Here is a 21,255-nt window from a genome sequence, read left to right on the forward strand (position 1 = left end):
GATGGCATCAATTTGTGTCTTAGCTCTTTGAAATGAATACCTTTTGCCCACAAAGCAAAGCTGGTCAACTTTGCAGAAAAGATAGGTGCTTAGTAGAATACCAGACAAGCAGCCTGCATATACAAGCCCTGAGCTGATGGTTTTGAACTGATATTTTACAGAAAGTAGATTCAGAGTGCCCTTCTGTTTCTCGGAGGCTATATCATCAACTGAACTATCTGTCATGAGCATTTGAGGACCTGGAGAGTCAGGACCTGAATTATCATCTGCCTTGGGCACAAATCTCCTCCAGAGTTAGGTCAGCAAGACTGAGTAGAGAAGGATAAGATGGTCAAAAAGCCTTGGAAATGTAGTTTCAGATGCCACTGGGCAGGCTACATATAAAAACAATCACCATATTTTTTTTTTTTTTTTTTTTTTGAGACAGGGTCTCACTTTTTCACCCAGGCTGGAGTGCAGTGACGTGATCTCGGCTCACTACAACTTCTGCCTCCTTGGCTCAAGCGATTCTTCCACCTCAGCCTCTCGAGTAGTTGGGACTACAGGTGTGTGCCACCATGCCCAGCTAATTTTTGTATTTTTTGTAGAGATGGGATTTCGTCATGTTGCCCGGGCTGGTCTCTAACTCCTGGGCTCAAGTCATCTGCCCGCCTTGGCCTTCCAACATGCTGGGATTACAGGTGTGAGCCACCATGCTCAGCCAGGAAAACAGTCTTAGAAAGGGATGCAACAGCCTTCTGTGGGTTGGTTCTCGGCTTGCCCCTGCAACCTGACTTTCAAGCCTTTTTACAGACCAGGTCCCCAAAGAACTGCTCTTTTAAGAAAAAGGATCTGAGTTCTCTTTTCTTTTATATGACAATATAAATCAGAGCAGCAAAGAATACAAGAAGTAGCAGTGAGATTTGGGACAACAATTCAAATCTGTCTTCTTGTGCAGTGTTTTTTAAAAAATTAATCTGTATGCAGGTGGAGACAGATACATTCTGATGCAGCAATAATGATCTCATTATCAGGACCTCCCGCCTGCAAGGAAATCATCCTTCTCATCTTACCCTCCCACCTCCATCCTGGGCTGTCTGATCCCTATGGATTGAGGGTATCCCTGGAGAGTCTGTAGATCTCCCGCTCTAGAGTAGAATGGATGATTATTTTGCTGATGATTAATCTGAGATTCTGACTTGGTTATTTGGACCAATTGTGAGAGCAGGCAGTCTCCTCCAGCAGGCAGTGGCTCGTGGCTCTCACAATGGGACTGGATAACTCTGACTCCAACCAGACAAAGGGCTCCCTGCTTTCCCGACCCCCTGAGAGGGATCCTATCCAGTAACGCCTGTGAGACTGTAATCATCAAAGTGCCTCTATTTCACATATGGGATTAAAATGATTAACTTGGGGACTGGGGGAATTTCAACATTCTCTAGAGCTCTTTGTTTAAATCCTAATCAATTTAGATAAGTTGATCTGTTGTTTGGAAAATAAAACTTAATATGCACTACTGGCATATTAGTGCCATTTAAAATGATGATGAGCTATTAATCCTGTGATTGGACAGGATTTTTTTTTTAAATGATACCTGATCTTAAATAGAATGTTGGCTTAGGACATCTCTCTCCAAACCTAATCCAATTTCTCTGAAAAGGTACTTACTTTTAGAATATCATCCAAATGCATGACTTCTTGGTTCAGATCCTGAAACTCTTTATACTGCTCTTTATGTGGTTCTAATGCAAGGAAAAGCCCATTAAAAGCATCCTCTAAGCTTCCATCTAGAAAGGATCTGCAGCCTTCGGATTCTCCACCAACAGAACCCTCAGAGAGCAGCCTGTCTGTGGCCATTGGCACCTCTGCAGATGTGAGCCTCTTGACCAGCTGCTTCGTGATGTTTCCTTCCAAAGTGTCCAGTTCCACAGGCTTGAGCTCAGAGGCCTCCTCAGACTCTTGCAGAAGTGCTTCTGCAACATCGTTCTCAAGGAACAGGTGCTCAGCCCCAGCACCTGAGGACTGTCGGCGGCAAGCCTCAGACGGGGCCGAGGCAGGTTTTCTGGGCTCCTCTGGGTCTTCCTCCTTCAGGTGTGACTTTGGCTCTTGGCCTTCTCCCAGGGAGTTCCTGGAAGATGCTGAGCTGGTGTCATCCATACCCTCATTCTGGGAGGCCAAGCTGCTGTGGTTAAACTCCGCAGGGGTGATGGTAATTTCTGGATTTGTTGAGTTGGAAGGGGAGCCTGTTGAGTGGGAGGTGAGGGCGCAGTCCCCGTTGGGCAGGTCACTGAAGCTGAGCGACAGTGGCATTTTCTCCTCGGCTGCCTTTCCATTTTCAAAGATGTCATCAGGTAGATTTGACTATAGATAAAAGATACCTCATTATTATTTTCAATACAAATGATGCATTTGGCTTGGCATGGTTTATTTCTAGACAGAATATAAGGCAATTACAATGAAAAAACCCAGAACTTTCAGAATGTTAGCATTTTATTTGTTGATGCCGTGTGTGTGTGTGTGTGTGTGTTTGTGTGTGTGTGTGTATCTGGCAAAAGAAAACAGACCATCAAGGACTGTTTCTATTGTTGAATCTAGGTGAAAGTTCATGGCAATAGTTTCAAGGTTTGACATTTTTCAAAAGAAAAGGTTGCATGGGGGGAGGGGGCTTGTTTTCTGAATTCCAAGAGCTCATAATATTTGGCAGCCATAGTTATGAATAACATTACCAATTTCTTTTTCTATTTAGGCATCTATCTTAAAAAACTTTCCAACATCCATGCAATTTAGTTCCAAAGTTGTGATGTTTTGTTCTGCTTCAATTCTCAAAAATTATTTTTTTGAAAATCTCTGCCCACAAATCCCAAGCTCTGGAAAATGTTTTATTAATTTAGTAACCACGCCATAAATAATTCAAGGCCAGCCATACATTTGCATAGCTTCTCTAGAAATAAAAGGAAAAGACTAATAAATGGAACATCAATCTTGCAGGAGGCAAACCCCAGGGCTCTCAGGCCGCCTAGAAACACCAAGTCATCTGTCAAGCAGACCTGGGTGGTGTCACAGGTACACCCTGTGCTTCATGAAGCAGAACTCTGAAGAGAGAGGCCAGAAATATCCAGGTAACCAAGATCATTCATTTATTCAGGCATTTCTATTTCGAAGTCAGCTCTCCTTGTGCTGTGGTCTGTGTATAATGCCTAAATGCCAAATGCTGCTCTGTGGAAAGGGCTTTTGAGTTACTGAGATTAACCCCTTCAAAATGGTTAATTTTTCTTTTTTTTTTTTTTTTTTGAGACAGAGTTTCACTTTTGTTGCCCAGGCTGGAGGGCAATGGTGCGATCTCAGCTCACTGCAACCTCGGCCTCCTGGGTTCAAGTGATTCTCCTGCCTCAGCCTCCCAAGTAGCTAGGATTACAGGCATGCGCCACCACGCCCCCAGCTAATTTTTGTATTTTCTTTGTAGTGAGACAGGATTTCGCCATGTTGGTCAGGGTGGTCTCAAACTCCTGACCTCAGGTGATCCGCCTGCCTCAGCCTCCCAAAGTGCTGGGATTACAGGCGTGAGCCACCGCGCCTGGCCCAAAATGATTAATTTTTCTTAGATCCCAGATTCAGTTTTTAAAGTAAATAAATGGTAAGTATCATGCTAATAATTGTTTTAATTATATAGAAACTGACAAATTCTCAAAATTTGCTGGGAATAAGCCCGGCAAATAAAAACATTACAGCAAATGCAGTGAAGAGCAGAAGGGAAGACAAAGGCTCCCCTTCCTCCTCCAGCCGGGTCCCTGGTCCCATTGCTGCTGTATCTGAGGCCACTAGATCCCGACACATGCAGTTCGTTGCACCCAAACTGTCCGTTGTAGCATGGTTGGAAGGTGACTTACTTTAACCACAGGACGAGTGAAATGATGTGTCACTGGACACTTGAGTAACCTCTACAAGCTCTGTCTCTTTACCTCCCAAACTGAGGATGTTTTACTCTATTAGTGATTATTGAACTGTGGTCCACAATGTTGTTGGGGTGGTGGGCTCTGGTGCTCCTCTTCCTCCCCTCCAAGCTTGTGTATTTCAGTTTCTTCCCTCCCGTATTTGCACCCCCCACCTCATATACACCTTATGTCTCTAGGAAAGATAAAAGGAATCTTTTAGGGGAGGGATGAAGGATGCCTGGAGCCTTCTCCCTAGACCTCATCCATGGGGGTTCTTTAGGCTTCTAGAACCCATGGGCCCTCCATGTGGTTCCACTCAGCTTTGTCTGATCTGTGCACACATCTCATGGCAGCACAGAGGGAGGTGGGAGACACTGGGTATGGCAGGGAGATTGGGTAGTCAGGATTCTTATTCAAATTCCAAAGTCCTTCCCAGCCATTTGTCTTGAGACTCCAAGACTCAAGCTCAATTTCCACCTACTTAAGTGGCAAATATTGAGTGAGAATAAATTGAGATGCCCTGCCCAAGGGGACTTGCAGTCTACCAAGGGGACAAGTCTAACAACAAGCACACAACAGTACAATGGTGTGCATGCTATAACTGAGGGATGACATCATGAGGGAAGGGCCCCAATGAGGGAGTGGCTGCTGCCTGAGAAAGAGCCAATCCTGGAGCTCAGTGTGGAAGATGGTGAAGTAGGGGGCAGGCACCGGAGGAAGTGCATTCTAGAAGGAACAACATGCAAAGACATGAGCTCCTGAAAGGAGGTGGTGCATTTGGAGGACACTGAGAAGCTCCAAGGGGCCCCAGCAGAGGATAGAGAGTGAAAACGTGGGATGGGCTTGTGGTGGGCTGTGGCCAGATGGGAACAGCCGCTCTGAGGACCTTTGCATTTATCTAAAACGCTTTATCAGGAAAGCCATCCAGTTGTTTTCTAACCTTGTTCTTATTTAAATTATGACGTGAAACCTCTACCAACTCTCGCCCACAACCCCCAACCTGTAGCACATGAACATATGAGCATGAATATACATGTTATGTTAACGGTTGCGTGTACAGCTGTGTTAGCTCTTTGTGTTTTCATTCATGTTTTCATGTGTATTTCCCCCATACAATCTTCCCATTTTCCCTGAAAACTCCACCAGAGTTTAGCCTGGTCCTTTTCACCTGCCTTTTTTTTTTTTTTTTTTTTTTGAGACAAGGTCTTGCTCTGTTGTCCAGACTGGACTGCAGTGGTGCAATCATAACTCACTGCAGCCTGAACCTCCTGGGCTTCAGTGATCTCCTGCTTCAGTCTCCTGGGTAGTTGGGACCACAAGTGTGTACCACCACAACAGGGTAATTTTTAAATTTTTTGTAGAGACGGGGTCTCACTTTGTTGCCCAGGCTGGTCTTGAACTCCTGGGCTCATGCAATCCACCTGCCTTGGCCTCACAAGGTGCTGGGATTATAGGTGTGAGCCACCATGTTCAGCCTTCACCTGCATTTTTTAATTCAATGAAAATGATGCAATTATTATTATTATTAACCCAAAGACTTTTAATCCTTTCCTCTGTTGACACTCAAAGCTTCGTTTTATACATCTGTGAAGAGCAGGATGTTCCATGTATGTGTGTGTGCATGCATGTGTGTGTGTATCCTCTGGTGACATAATGTATAATATATAATACTTATTGTATTCCTGACTGTGAATTAAGGATATCTTTTTATTGAAGTGTTATAGAATTAACAAACATTATAATAAACTAAGACTGAGAACCTTTCAAATAGAAGTAGCTCTAGTAAAATTCATTGAAATCCTTTTGAGTTCCTTGAATGCCAATTTTTTGTTTGTTTGTTTTTGAGATGGAGTTTGCTGCTGCCCAGGCTGGAGTGCAATGGCACCATCTCGGCTAACTGCAACCTCTGCCTCCTGGGTTGAAGCGATCCTCTCACCTCAGCCTCCCAAGTAGCTGGGACTACATGCACATGCCTCCATTCCCAGCTAATTTTTGTATTTTTAGTAGAGGCAGGGTTTGACCATGTTGGCCAGGCTGGTCTTGAATGCCTGAGCTCAAGTGATCCACCCACCTCAGCCTCCCAAAGTGCTGGGATTACAGGTGTGAGCCACCATGCTGGGCCGAATGCCAGTTTTTGAAAGGCTTAAACTTGTTTAAAATCTTGTTACCATGGATATCTTTGCCACAATGGAGAAAAATCACAGCACCAAAACAGGGATCATTAGAAGAGAAGGACAAACTGCGTCTCTATCAAAGTTACATGCACAACCAAGTGTCCCGCCCCAAGGACAGTACAGCTGTAACCATTACCCAGTGAGCAAGACAGAGAAGATAAAACAAGAGACATGCTGAGTCACACATGCCACAAGCCCCCGAAGTCAAGCACTCCATACCCGGGCAGGCCACACTCACATAGAGCTCTAGCACGGCCTTGGGACTCGGCCTGAGGGAGGGCAGGTCACTGAAGGAGCGGCTGCGGTGCAGCTTGGCAAAGAAAGTGTCTTGCAAGGCACTCAAGACAGACAGCCGCCTGGGCTTGTCTGGGGAAGGATGCAGCCACCTCTTCAGAAGTGAAAGCAAGATGGGGGAGTTAGTGGGAAGAATCAGGTTACTACATTTTGTTAGCTTTTTAGCAAGCATTTTTGATTAAAACAAGGAGGCTATTATTTATATGCACTTCTTTAAAAGGCTGATCTTAGAGAATGTTCAGAAAAATCTACATGTTACCATCACAGCAATAGGTAAGGTGGGCAAGGAGAGAGGAAAAACAGAGGAGGCTCACCACCTCTGATAGAAATACTAACTCCCAGCACTGTCTCTTAAGCATTTCAAATGCTGGGTGCAAGCACTGGCTCAGGTGCATTGATTCTACTTGGGAAATTACACTGAACTTACAAAGAAGGAGTGGTCTTTAAAGGTGGGCGTTTCCGGGGTACCCTGGCTGTACATGGACATTCTCCTCTGAAGGGCTGCCGCCTTGTTCCCAGCGCCTGAGGATGCGGTCATGTCCTCCACGTCAAATGGACTGCAAAACAACAGGTCCCCAGGTATGCACATTTGGTAAAATCACCTATCATCAACAGACCACAGGCTAAGAGAGTACCTCATTATACAAAGGTAAACTCAACCAGAGGTTCGGAACTGGGCTGGTTTTAGCTAAACTGCTTTGCAGAAAATAAACCTGGATAAAAGAAAAGTGGAGCAGAAAACTGAGTCTAGACTCACCCAAGGGACCCCAGAATATTATCACAGCTCTAAGCACAATTTAGCTATACAGTTAGATACACCTGTTCCTCATTAACATTAGAAACACAAATTTATGAATGCTTGTTTCGACAAAACAAGATGTTGAAAAGTCTATAAAAATTATCTGAACTTTGCGGGGCTAGATACCTTAATGGTATAAGACATCGACAGACTATTGTTCCATTCTAAAGAAAACACTCAAAAATAGAATCCCATTCATTTCAGTTGACACAGAGCCTCTTGTGTGGGAAGAGAATAACAGTCTGTTCACAATGATGCCACTTAACATCATGGCACCCGATTCATCCAGCAAGAAGAATGATCTTGCATGTGAGACATCAATGATTGCAGATTGTGGGGAGGGAAGGGCTGAGCAAAGCGTGCTGATGATGACAAAGCAAGAGTGTCTTTGCTGCTTCTACACCTGGCTTTCCATATTGTAAATGAGACCCTGAGCATGAATACTCAACATGTCATATTTACTTGGCGATGTACCGGAGGCGGCATTACATTAAATGTTGTGAACTACTAGTGGTTTTTTTTTTTTGTTTTTTTTTTTGAGATGGAGTTTTGCTCTTGTTGCCCAGGCTGGAGTGCAATGGCACAATCTCAGCTCACTGCAACCTCTGCCTCCCGGGTTCAAATGATTCTCTTGCCTTAGCCTCCCGAGTAGCTGGCATTACAGGTGCCTGCCACAATGCCCAGCTAATTTTTGTATTTTTAGTAGAGATGGGGTTTCACCATGTTGGCCAGGCTGGTCTCAAACTCCTGACCTCAGGTGATCCACCTGCCTTGGCCTCCCAAAGTGCTGGGATTACAGGTGTGAGCCACCGCACCTGGAGCTGCTAGTGTTAATAACTTATCATGACCTTTCTCACCGGGTGAATTTGGAAAACGATTTCTAAGTTCATTGCTTTGAAAAAAGATCTCTCTTGCCCTTTGGGGATATTCTATTTCAGTAAATACAGTGCAGAGGAACTAAGGATACTCATAATTTTCCAGAGCAGTGTGAAGTTATGTGATAAAGAGGAATAAGCATCCGTGAGAATCAGGATTTTTCTGAGGTCAAAGTACCTCCTATTGGACAGATATTTTCTTTCAAATTAGTTTACTTGAGAGGACCTATGCCCTTATATATTTAAAGGTAGAGAGGGAAGGAAGGTGACAGAAAAAATATTTTAAAATAGGAAGTAGAAGAGGAGATTGGTGACATGACCCAGGCTTCTCCAACTTTAACACGTGTGCACCTCACCCGGGGAGTTTGTTAAACAGATTCTGGGGCCTGAGCAATTCTGACACAGTAGTTCTGGGGTGGGGCCCGAGATTCTGCTTTTTATAACAAGCTCCCTGGTGATGCGGATGGTCCACGCACCAGCTTTGAATAGCACTAGCCGGTATCAGATATTTCTATATGATGAAATAAAGGAAGAGGCACTTACTACCAGGTGATTTCCAGGTTCAGTTTGATGGTGCCAAGGTCATTGATGTCGACAGCCACTACCTGAGGTCGGGCTGCAAACAGCTCTTTGGTCTCACAGGTCACGCTACCTACCAGGATGTGAGTTGCTAGCCCTTTGAGCTCCGTGACCTAGCAGAGAGAGTGGGAGAGGATAGGCCTTACATCACAGCAGAGGAGAAAGGTAGAATAATGTGTCATTTTTTTTACTGAGCTAGGTTGGTCATTTCTTTCAGAATCATATCTGAAATCGGAAGCGGATTTTCATTTTTCTTTTTCTTTTTTTTTTTTGGAGACAGGGTCTCTCTCTGTCACCCAGGCTATAGTGCAGTAGTGTGATCATGGCTCATTGCAGCTTTGACCTCCTGGGCTCAAGTGATCCTCCTGCCTCAGACTCCCAAGTAGCTGGGACTACAGGCACACCGACCACGTCTGGCTAATTTTTGTACTTTTGTAGAGACGGGGTTTTGCCATGTTGGCCAGGCTGGTCTCGACCTCCTGGGCTCAAGTGATCCACCCATCTCAGCCTCCCAAAGTGCTGAGATTACAGGCGTGAGCCACTACACTACGCCTGGCCAGAGGTGGATATTTCAAAAGTGTATCTTAGATTGACTTTACTTACTCTGATGAGAGGGCAGCTGTCTTTGTAACAGACTTGTAGTGCAGAGAAGTCTGTGGGATGGAGGGGCAACAGGCAGGGGTCACGGGTAAAGGCCCCACCAATGGATCATCCAGCCGTGGCACCAGGAAAGACAACAGGCAATGACAATACTGTACCTTGATGGAGATGAACCCAACTATCAGGGGCAGAAAAACTGTTTCTTCTCCATCCCAGCTCTGCTTGCCATTTACTTCTATTTTGCCTTTCAGTTTCCACCGCTGCCGGCCATACTTCATGAAAATCTGGAGAGGAGACATCCAAGGGCCTTCATGTCTTGCCACCCCCTCTTCTCCACCAGAACACCAAGATCAAAAGGAGAAAGACCTAAAGCCACTGCTGCCCTCCCCTTCTCCCTTACTCTCCCTCCACCCCCTTACTCTCCCTCCACCCCCTTACTCTTGGGTGTGAATGGAGCTGGGGATGAGTGGGGAGGAGACTTTTTTTTTTTTTTTTTGAGTTGGAGTCTCGCTCTGTCACTCAGGCTGGAGTGCAATGGTGTGATCTTGGCTCGCTGCAACCTCCGCCTCCAGGGTTCAAGCGATTCCCCTGCCTCAGCCTCCCAAGTAGCTGGGACTACAGGCATGTGCCACCATGCCCGGCTAATTTCTGTATTTTTAGTAAGACGGGGTTTCACCATGTTGGCTAGGCTAGTCTCAAACTCCTGACCTCAGGTCATCTGCCCGCCTCAGCCTCCCAAAGTGCTAGGATTACAGACATAAGCCACTGTGCCTGGCCCGAGGCTTTTAAAGCACAGTAAGTTCTGCCCGCCTGAGACAGGGAGGGTACAGGTTTTCTGTAGTAAAAGGTCATTGCACTGTGCCCTTCTGCTCACTCATGCCAAGCAGTTCTCTCTCTTGTTAGTTCTACTTCAATAGAGCAGCCACACAACCCAGCTCCTTTAGTGAGATGAGGAAGTATCAGCTAAAACCCCCTTAGCAGTCAGAAGCAAGAAATAAAACATCCTTACTCTGGATAGAGAGATGGAGCTGGCAAGGACTTTGAAATCCAACATACTCTTGGGGGAAGGTGTGCAATATCTCCTTGGTCAGACTGCTTTAATGTTTAAGGGAAGATACACCCTCACCCCCTGCTAAGAGGTATGAGTATAGAGGGTTTTGGAGGAGATGTTAGATGAAATGGTTATATAAGTTTCCTTTTGAAGAGGGAAAATAACAAAGGCTATTTTTACTTTTTGGAGCACATTTTTACAAAGAAAGATCTAGATGTTATTTTTCTTCAGTCATGATACTTATGATCAGCCATGATCCTGGATTGGCCCTTGGATCAGGAAAAAAAAAAAAAAAACCTGCTTACCTAGTACAATATTGGGACACCTGGCAAAATATGAACATAGACTAATTCCAGGTGATGTTAGCCGAAGAGCCGGTGTCATAAACTCACTGGTGTTGAGGGCTTAGTAATGCCTATGTGAGAGAATGTCTTTCCATTCTTAGAAGAATTTAGGGACGAAGAGTCCTGGTGTTTGCATCTTGCTCTAAAATGGTTCAGGGGCTGGATGTGGTGGCTCACACCTGTAATCCCAGCACTTTGGGAGGCCGAAGGGCGGGCGGGGGGGAATCACTTGAGGTCAGGAGTTCAAGACCAGCCTGGCCAACATGGCGAAACCCCATCTCTACTAAAAATACAAAAAAATTAGCCGGCTGTGGTGGTGCGCACCTGTAGTCCCAGCTACTCCAGAGGCCAAGGCAGGAGAATCGCTTGAATCCAGGTGGCAGAGGTTGCAGTGAGCTGAGATCATGCCACTGCACTCCAGCCTGGGCAACAGAGCGAGACTCCATCTCAAAATAAAAAATAAATAAGTAAATAAATAAATAAATAAAATGGTTCAGCAAAATAATAGTAGCAATGACAGCAATAATGATGATGATGACAGAACAAATGTGGCATAATGTTACAAAGTGGTGAATCTAGATGAAAGGTTTATGGGAAGTCCTGTACCAGTTTCCAGACTCTCATTGGCTTAAAATGTTTTTCAAAATTAAAAATTAAAAAAAAAACAGACAACTTGAAAAGCAAAATAATGACATGACAACTGGCCCCTACCCTTCAGGTCCATAATTCCAGCACCTAGACCAAGACAATACTTACTTCATATTGATCTCCAGGACAGAGGCGTGCAAAGCCAGCCAGACCTGTAACCAAGCAATTGGAAGGTGAGGTGTAGAACATATTTCCCCTCTCTATAGACACATACTGGCACATTAAAAAGAATTCAAGTGAAGTGTCAGAACTTTGTGCAAACTCACATAACACTTTTTGGGGCCATTCCTGGGGAACAGCTGTTTTTGGGGGAGTTCCTTCTATCACAGGTAAACAAGACATTCCTGGATGAAGTGATGGAAGAGGTGGTCTCCAAGGCAGGGGAGGCTGGGCAAGGCGGGGAGCTAGAGCTCAGAATATCTTGGGCTGATTTAAGATCCAAGTGGATTCTACGGTTAGGGTATTAGGGCCAGAAAGATAGATTTATTTATTTATCCAACATATTCCCATGAAGATAATCTGGTCTCCTATTTTTCTTTCTGTCCTAAAATGTGTGATTTTTAAGGGCCTCCCATTTGAGTTAAGATTCCATGCAGTTATTTCCCTTGCTGCCCCCCAATTTACTCATTCTGATGTTTTCTTTATCCTTTTTATCTGGTGTAATGATACAATTTGCTGTTATAAAATCCCTGAAAATGGATTATTACTTACATAAAGCTAGTGATTAAGAAAACAAAATCAATCCAACCAACCAAATGATACACCCCCAAAAGAAAGACGGGACTTTTCTTCTACTGTGCCATCCAGCAAGTCATGTCTAACTGGATCTGCTCGATTTGAGATCTCTCTCTGGTGCAGCAGCAAAAACAAATCTTATCAGACTAGATGGCCACCATCCGAGGCCATCTCAGGAACTCTGGGTTTGTGCAGTCTTTTTCTTTCTTTTTGTAGATATTTACTGAGAGCCGGCGGTATGTAAGGGTCTATGCTAGGCATCGGGGTAATAATTTGGAAATTAAAGATTTTATGGATACCCATGATATAGAACAAAATACAGTTAAAGCCCACAGAAATGAAACAGACAAGGACTTGAAGGCAGTAAGATGGAGTTACACCTGAGGTTAATTTGTTTGTCTACCGGCTATCCTACTCTAGAAAATTTACTTAACCCAAGTTTCTTCACCTTTAAAATAGGGTAACAGTGTCCACTTCATAGAATTGTTTGTAAGGACAATGGATGGCATCTAACACATAGTAGGTCGTTAATACATGGTAATGACGATATATCCAAGAGTGGGATAATACTATTTATTGAGTACATGCCATCCACTATTTAATGAAAGATGTAATCTATATGAAAAGACACAAGGCTGGCATGGTGGCTCACGCCTATAATCCTAGCACTTTGGGAGGCCAAGGCAGGAGGATGACTTGAGCTCAGGAGTTCAAGACAAGCCTGGGCAACATAGTGAGACCTCATCTCTACTAAAAAGAAAAAAAAAAAATTAGCCAAGTGTGGTGGTGCATGCCTGTAGTCCCAGCTGCTCAGAGGCTGAGGTGGGAGGATCGCTTGAGCCCAGGAGGTCTAGGCTATAGTGAACCGTGATTACACCACTGCACTCCAGCCTGGGTAACAGAGTGAGACTATGTCTGAAAAAGAAAAAAAAAAAAAAAGAAAGAAAACACACAGTAAATTGATATGCATCAGGGAGGCAAACAGCAGAGGAGAGACAGAAGGAGATCTTTGCTTTTTTCTGTATTTTTATGAGAATGTATTACTATATAATTAAAATGAAAAAAGAGAGACTATCTTATTTAATGTAGAATAGTTTCATGGAGGAAAGTAGCATTTGAATAACAGAGTTTCACCACAGTAAAATGAAGACATGGGTGTACAGATACTTCCAGGCTGAGTGAATGGCATGTGTGCATTCGACAATGTTTCTTGGATGTCTACTGTGTCAAGCATGAATAAACGTGTGGGGAGGAAGGCATGCTAGTCACATGTGCATAGCAAATGAGGAAACTAATCTCATCAACAGAGGCTTGTCAGTGACCCAGCTTTACTTTAATCAGTTGTTTCTGGCTTTAGTCAGCTGTTGTTTTCCTGCCAATCACAAAGCAAAGCACTTTACATTCATTGGGGCCTAAAGACTAAAAGTTTTATTCAAGGAACCAAAATAATTTCATAAAAATAGGTAAAAATCTTCATCCTTTAAAAATTTTTTGAAGGAAAAAAAATAAAGTTTTATGAGATTTCCAGTTAAGAATTCAGTACAGGCTGGACGTGGTGGCTCACGCCTGTAATCCCAGCACTTTAGGAGGCTGAGGTGGGCAGATCACCTGAGGTCAGGAGTTCCAGGCCATCCTGGCCAACATGGTGAAACCCTATCTCTACTAAAAATACAAAATTAGCCGGGTGTGGTGTCGGGTACCTGTAATCCTAGCTACTCGGGAGTCTGAGGCAGGAGAATCGCTTGAACCTGGGAGGCGGGGGTTGCAGTGAGCCGAGATCATGCCACTGCACTTCAGCCTGGCAACAGAGCGAAACTCCGTCTCAAAAAAAAAAAAAAAAAAAAAAAAAAAGGAAGGACACAAAACCTTACATAGAGTATAACCTCAGCTATATATAAATGGATCCCCAGGGAAAAAAGTCTAGAAAACCATACCAAACTGTTAAAAATAATTATCTCTGGTAGGGTAGAATTAAGGAGAAAATTAAATTTTTGTCAATAAGTGGTAATTTTTATTTGATTTATAAAAAGATCATATACTTATTTTGTAATACAGAAAAAAGATGTAAAAAAGATCACATACCTTGGCAGGCAGTGTGTATACACAGAAAAGTTGGTTGGATATTTTAATAATTTTAACAAAACTTAGCACTGGGTGGAATGATTATGTATGATTTTATTTTTTTTTTGTTATATTTCTCAATGTTTTAAAAAAAGAAGTTACTACTTTCAAAGTGTTTAAATAGAGATTGAAGAAGACACGAACAATTCCTCCCTGTTTACCCAGTAATTTTTTAGAGGCAGTCCGAGGAAATAATTTTGATGAGCTGGTCCAGAAACAGCTGTTAGTCCTAGGCTGTTCCCACACAAAGACATCCATATGACAAATGGGTCCCTTGGTACTTCAGCCTCCTTGAGTTGCTATTTATAACCTTTGTGTTCTGGGTTGCTTTTATATTTATTTAAACGTGATTTTACCCATATAAAGATGCTGTGGATGGTATCACACAATGTGTTTTGCCTTCTACAAATAGCCCTGTTAGTACGCTGGAGACTCTTGGCCAGGCATGGTGGCTCACACCTGTGATCCTGTGCTCTGGGAGGCCAAGGCAGTAGGATCACTTGAGTCCAGGAGTTTGAGACCAACCTGGGCAACACAGTGAGACCCTATCTCTACGAAAAATTTTAAAATTAGCCAGTCATGGTGGCGTGCGCCCGTGGTCCCAGTTACTCAGGAGGTTGAGGCAGGAGGATTGCTTGAGGTTAGGAGTTTCAGGCGGCCGTGAGCCACTGAACTCCAGCCTGTGTGACAGAGCGAGACCCTCGACTCAAAAAACAAAACAAAGCAAAAAACCCAGTAAGTTGGGAGTCTTAAATGAACGCTTCTACTTTCACCTGACTGATAGACGTTGCGTGGGTAAGCTGACAGCAAAAAAGGTCCCCGGATGCTTAAAAAAAGAAGCATGTGCTGTTACCATCACTTGTCAGTAGGTGGCAGAAACTCACCAGCTCGTCCGTGCCTTCCTGCCCGTGGAGCCAGCACATTTAAAAACAGCTTTCAATAATAATTAGAACACAACAACCCACTTAAAAAGACTTACTGAAATAAGAGCAGAATTAAAGAAGCCTGCATTCTACTAATAATTTTCTGCAGCATTTAGTTAGTCTTTAAAAAAAATACTTCCGAAAGAAAGTATAATCGACTTGTTTTTGTAAATCCTAAACTGGACATGCTAATTCTAATAAAATCCAAAGTGCTCTTTAAAAACCTCTGCAAATTGGTCAGGCACGGTGGCTCACACCTGTAATCCCAGCACTTTGGGAGGCCGAGGTGGGCGGATCACCTGAGGTCAGGAGTTCGTGACCAGCCTGGCTGACATGGAGAAACTCTGTCTCTACTAAAAATACAAAAATTAGCCGGGTGCGATGGTGGGCATCTGTAATCCCAGCTACTCCGGAGGCTGAGGCATGAGAATCGCTTGAACCCAGGAGGCGGAGGTTGCAGTGAACAGAGATAGTGCCACTGCACTGCAGCCTGGGTGACACAGCGAGACTCTGTCTCAAAAACAAAACAAAACCTCTGCAAATTAGTTCAGGATTAATCTATTGCCTGTTTATGTAATTACAATGGAAGACTGGTTGAAAAGAAACTGATCTGACATTGTTACTAGATAAAGGTGAATAAAGGGGAAATCCTTTGAAGGTGTTTTTTCCCCCCCCTTTAAAATTACCAGAAATTTTATATCTGAAGAAAACTGAATGTGAGAAAGGTACTTGGTAGTGATGTTTTTTTCACTTCTCAGCCCATGTTACTAAGCAAAATTTCTTGGAACTGCTGTAGTGGCATCTCTGATCCTCTGATTGTAGCAATAATGTAGCACAATGGCACTATCCAGGCACAAACAGCTTTTGTGCCGTGCTTCTTAAAGTTCTATCTGCTGTGTAAGCCACTGGTGGTACTGGCCACGGAATTAGCACTAACAGTGGGGCAATGACAGTTACAGTCTGTCTTTGAGGCCTGGCCAGGTTTCTTACAGGCTCTTGTCTGGGGGCCTGCTGGCATTTTCACAGTTGGAGAAAGCTGCAAGTGTTCTCGACAGTTTGTGATTACCAGTGCATGATCTAGAAAGCTTAATGAAAGCTTTCTAGCTTTCACTCAAAAAACCATCATGGGGGTTACCTCTGAGGATGCGCACTGGGGGCTTGCAGGGGTCATACCTTTGGATGTTTCACGGCGCTCACATATTACTGATCTAACACCTCCTCCACAGCCTCGTTTGGAGGGTGTTACAGCAGCTGCCTACTCTTGCCTGCCTTCCTTTGCTCAGACACCATTCTGCCAGAAGAACGCTCTACATCATTTTTCCCAGTTCTGTGATGATCTTCCCTTCCAAGAGTCACACTTCCTACTTTAAGACAACCAAGTAGCTATACAGTCAGGAGCTCCTATTACAGGTGTTACTGATCTATTGACCGGGCATAAATAATGCAAGTTTACTAGCTCAATGGTGGTTCTTCCTTCTGAGGAAGGTTGACCTGCCCTGGAAACTGTAAGGACCAGGATATATGCACTGCCTGGAACTTAATTTGAACAAAGTAATAATTTGGAGAACTAGTTTGCTCTAAGGAACTACATCCCTTTACCTCCATCCTGTTTGATAGTTTGCAGATTAAGTGCTCTCCGTTCAGCCTGGCATTCATGGATTTTTATAGTCAGGACCCAACTAATTCTCCATAGCTCTTCTCCCAACAATCACGTCAGCCACACCGGTCTACTTGTCACCTCTGAACAGGCTTTCCTCTGTTTGGTGAATGCTATTCTGGTGCTGTTCACCATACATTACACTGGGATGCCTTCCTCTTTCCTGCTCCTCTCCCCAACTAGAGAGGTGAGTGGCAACCTTTTCCTCCTCTCCCCTCCTGCTTCTGCAGCAAACTGGGTCACACTGTTGTTCAGGTGGTCATTTGTTCCATTGAATGAGAATGCACAGCCTCATATGTCTGTTTTCTCTGGTAGACCATGTGGAACTCAAGGCCAGGGACCAGTCATCAGAATGCAGTCAAGTGCCTGGCCAATAGCAGGCGCTCAGTAAGTACTTGCTCTATTCTCTTTAATGTCACTACCCCAAAAGGTTGTTTTCTAGTGTTGGGGTTGGGGCAAAAAGGGAAGTGAGGAAGGGTGTGGCACGAGGAAGTTAGTGGTTGCCAGGTCTGAGAGTATTGTGAAATAGTCTCAGTTTGTCAATATGTATGTTGGAAGTAGTTTTTACCAGAATGAGTAACAGATGAGAAAGCAGCTAATTGCAAAGACAATAGGATTTCTTGGCAGCATGAGGTTTCCCTTTCTCTTTATGGAGGAAGAGAAAGATTTCCATGGGGGTGTTTACCATTGAAAGCCTTCACAGATGTAGTTTCTGAGTTTGCCTGTTAGATGAGGAAAGTGGAGGAGACAGGAGTCTATCAATGAGGAAGGAGATTTAGTCTCAGGCCTGAGAAACCCCATGGAAGAAACCAAGCGTTCAGGTAGACTCTCAGGAACATCAGGCAGGAGAGCAAGAACAACAGAGAGAGGAGGAGATGGAGGAGCAGGAGCAACAGCAAGTTCATCAGTCCATCAGGGCTGTGATGTAGCGGGGTGGCCAGGTCCCCCAGTAGGTGGCAGGGACTCCAGCATCATCTCCTCCCTGAACACCAAGCCTGAAGCTCCAGATCTGGTCCGAGGGTGGTCCCTTTCCTCCCATCCCACTCCTAGGGTGTCTCTGTGCTAGGTTGGAGAGGATCTGCCCGTGAGGGAGACCATTCTTTGAGCAATGGTTTATATTGTCTGCTCAGCTCTGAACTTCCCTCATAACATGGAGTTAGAGGTGGGAATGCATTAGGAACAAAGAACCCTGGAATTCAGTTTCTTGTCTGACTCCAATTTACGTGTGACTCCTGGGACAAGTCATTTAGCCTCTCTAGGCCCCTATTTCCCATCTGTAAAATCAGGAAATTACCATCCCACCAAAAATAGATGCACTTGATAATACTGAGCATCAGAAATAGAAGAAATATAGTACTTTTTTATATTAGCAGTGATAAGCGATGTGCATGATTTGAATTACCGTTAGGCTGCGAGACTCTGCGACTGTGCTAGTCTGTGTGGGTGGCGTCTGAGAGTTGGGGGAAGTAGAGGGAAGGTTTTTTGCTAAACACTGATTCAGGGCAGTTATTTTCCAGAATTGATCAGGCTGCTGATAGAATCATCCTCAAAGTTAAAATAAAAATTCCAGGGCCCACGTGGGACTATGGACCTGCGTGATTTTGGAACCACTGACTCAAGTGAGGACCCAAAAATGTAGAGAATGGATCTAAAAAATGGAAAAAAGCACAGATGCCAGACTCAGTAGCAAAGCAAGTGTTGAAACTTAACACTGAATACTAAACTGATTCCCTACCGGATCTGCCGGAAGAGAAGCATGCAGCCATTTGGGAAGCTGAGGGTCAAGGTCATTTATATTCCAGGTATTCTCAGACAGGCTCTCACATGTCAGTGCCTAGTGCTTGACAGAATAATTTCCCTCCTGAGTTAGATGATTCATTGGAAAATGAAGCCCTCCTGTCGAGACCTTTCAAAAAAAAGTCTCCTTTCTTTACTCCCTTAATTGCAGAAAGTAGAAAGAGGGTGATTAAATCCCCATTAGCAACCCAGGGATCAAGCTGCTAAGAAACCTCAGAATTGCATAAGCACCAGCCCTCTTCACTGCAGTCAGATGGGCCAAAACTTGGAAGAGAAATTGACTTGCTGTGATGGCCGCTCATTTGACAGCCATGCATGGCCACTGAGCCGTAAATCTGACAACACCTGAGCAATGCTCTATTTTCTAAAACCAGACTTCGTTTTTGTTCTGAAGATGCTGTGGTTTAACTCAATAATGTGTCTAGTTTGGAACTTTCTGGAATAAATACCAGAAAGGCACTGGGAGGGGAAAAATTCTCTGTGGGTTTAACACCAAGATTTACAAAATTTCACAGTTAGTTTGCTAGAAACATGAGGAGCTAAAGGAAGAATTTAAAGATCACCCCAAAGAAGCCAACAGACAAGCTAGAATGTGGGACATTCTGTACAACAATGGTTTCTACAGCAAGTCAAGGGTAGAAAAAAAGAGGGGGAGAGGTTTGTTTTAGATTAAAGGAAATCTAAAAGATATACCTAACAACCAATTGTAATGCATGGACCTTGTTGGGATCCTAATTTGAACTAATCAAATGTACAAGGCATTTTTGAGACAACGGGGGAAATCTGATAATGGAATGGGTTAATAACCAGGGTTTATTATTTTTGTTAACTGTGAAAATGTGACAGTACTTGGCATCGAGGTTATGTAAGATGACAGCCCCATGCTTTAAGAGATGTGTACTGAAGTGTATAGCAGCAGACTGACATATCTGGGTTTTATTTCATCAAAGGACTTCTCTTTTATCAAAGGAAAAACAAAAGCAAAGAGATGGAGCAAATGTGGCAAAATCTTGCTAATTATTACATCTAGGTGATGGGTTTATGGGGGTTCATTATAATGTTCTCTCCACTTCTGTGTGTGTTTGAGATTCTGTCATAATATTTTTGTGTGTGTAGGTAAGCCTCAGGATGAGAAGCATCAGTAAACTATCAAAAATGGGGTGGGTTGAGAGTGGGTGGCGCTGCGTCTTTGCAAGAAAAATAAAAATAGCATGGGCTCTCAAACTTCAAGGAGCTCTGCACTCTGCAGAGATGGCTCCTTATTCTCTCTAAACAAGGAAAATAATACCTTTCATCTTGATGGAGAATTCTCCCAGCAGATTCTCTAGCTCCGCTTCAATGGTGCACATATTCTGCAAAGAGGACAGGAGACGATCATGAGAGCTAGCCTTTCACCCAACAGCTCAAAGCACACGACGTTCGAACAGCAGCACAACCACTGCGTGAACAACGAGAAGCATTTACCTGTTTGCTCCACACAGCACAGCCTAAGAAACATTCTTGACAAAATGTTTGATCTGAGTCTAAGCCCACCTTTTAGTGTACAGGAAATTTAGGGCATAGATGAGCAAGTCAGATTATATCAAAAATAGACACATTCAGAATGTGGGGTAGTCTATAGGAATTAGCATGAATTCTACAAAGAGGCAGTATCATAGGGGAAAAAATTTCTACATAAAGAGACTAGACAAACATAATCACCAAATGTAACAACTTAACCTTGATAATATCCTGATTTGAAAGTAAATAAATCAAAACATTTATAAAAGACATTATTGATCCAAATAGGGAAAACTTGAAAATGGACAATATGTTATATAATTCTATGGGATGATTGTCAATTTTCTTGGTTGTGGTAATGGTATGTGGTTATGTAGGAAATGTAGATATTCCATAGGTTACTATTAAGAGATCCCTGGCTTGATTTAGCCATTGTATTACATATTTCTGTGCATACACACTTCAAAACATCATGTTGTATACCATAAATATGTAGTTTTTATTTGCCAATTACAAATAAATTTTAAAAAGAGATCCAGGTTAAAATACATATGGGGTGAAATGTCATGATGTCTTATCACTTACTGTCAAATGACTTGAGGGGGATTTGATCATATGAGAGAGAGGGAAAACAAATATGGCCAAATATTACCGATTGGTAAATCTAGATAAAGGCATATGGTGTTCAATGTACTAGTCTTTCAATTTTTCTATAGGTTTGAAATTTTTCTTAAAAATTTGGGGCCAAAAGAGCACAAGGGCTGAATTCTGCTCAAGTGAGTAAGGCAGACTTCCTACTGCAAACCTACAGCACCCCAAAAATTATTTTTGGGTCTGACAAGGGTCTTCTCTTTGATGTTGAAGGAACAAGATAGAGAGAAGGAGTAACACCATCTGTGCATGTGGTTAGATACATAACTACCCTCACCCTACTTCCTCAATACCTGAGGACCTAAATAGAACAATTGCAGTTAGAAATGAAAAGGGAAAGTGCTGCGGCCATGGGCCATCCCCAGGGAGGCCCTTCTGCTGCTTGACCAGCTTACAATCTGGATTCTGCCTCTGCTATGCTAAGCAGCAGTCTCCACTGAAGCTTGATGCAGGGTGATGTCTGCAGGCTTCTCCCTCAGTTGCCAGCCTCCCACAAGGCTAGGGGTTCGAGGGTGGCCTCACTGACAAAAGCATGGCCAGCTTGATTAGTGCAGGCTGGTATTGCTTCCATTTGAATTCTGTATGCTGAGGACCTC

At 43.6% G+C, this 21,255-nt stretch overlaps 1 protein-coding gene across 32 annotated transcripts in view; it reads right to left on the reverse strand.

Moving 5' to 3' along the window:
- RIPOR2 (RHO family interacting cell polarization regulator 2) overlaps positions 1-21,255 on the reverse strand; it is a 234,577-nt gene that overhangs the window by 33,039 nt on the left and 180,283 nt on the right. For 28 of the 32 annotated variants that reach the window (XM_063812154.1, XM_063812147.1, XM_009450607.5 and 25 more), the window contains 6 exons: positions 19,797-19,860; positions 11,384-11,427; positions 9,391-9,516; positions 8,597-8,745; positions 6,807-6,936; positions 1,648-2,340 (listed from right to left, as the gene is read on the reverse strand). In XM_063812154.1, coding sequence (XP_063668224.1) covers positions 1,648-2,340; positions 6,807-6,936; positions 8,597-8,745; positions 9,391-9,516; positions 11,384-11,427; positions 19,797-19,860 — 1,206 coding nt within the window. Of the gene's footprint in view, positions 1-1,647; positions 2,341-6,323; positions 6,474-6,806; positions 6,937-8,596; positions 8,746-9,390; positions 9,517-11,383; positions 11,428-19,796; positions 19,861-21,255 lie in introns of all 32 variants that reach the window. The other 4 variants (XM_009450605.5, XM_063812146.1, XM_063812144.1 and 1 more) reach the window with 1 other exon arrangement.

The sequence above is a fragment of the Pan troglodytes genome, chromosome 5, assembly GCF_028858775.2.
Source record: "Pan troglodytes isolate AG18354 chromosome 5, NHGRI_mPanTro3-v2.0_pri, whole genome shotgun sequence".
Lineage (NCBI taxonomy): Eukaryota > Metazoa > Chordata > Mammalia > Primates > Hominidae > Pan > Pan troglodytes.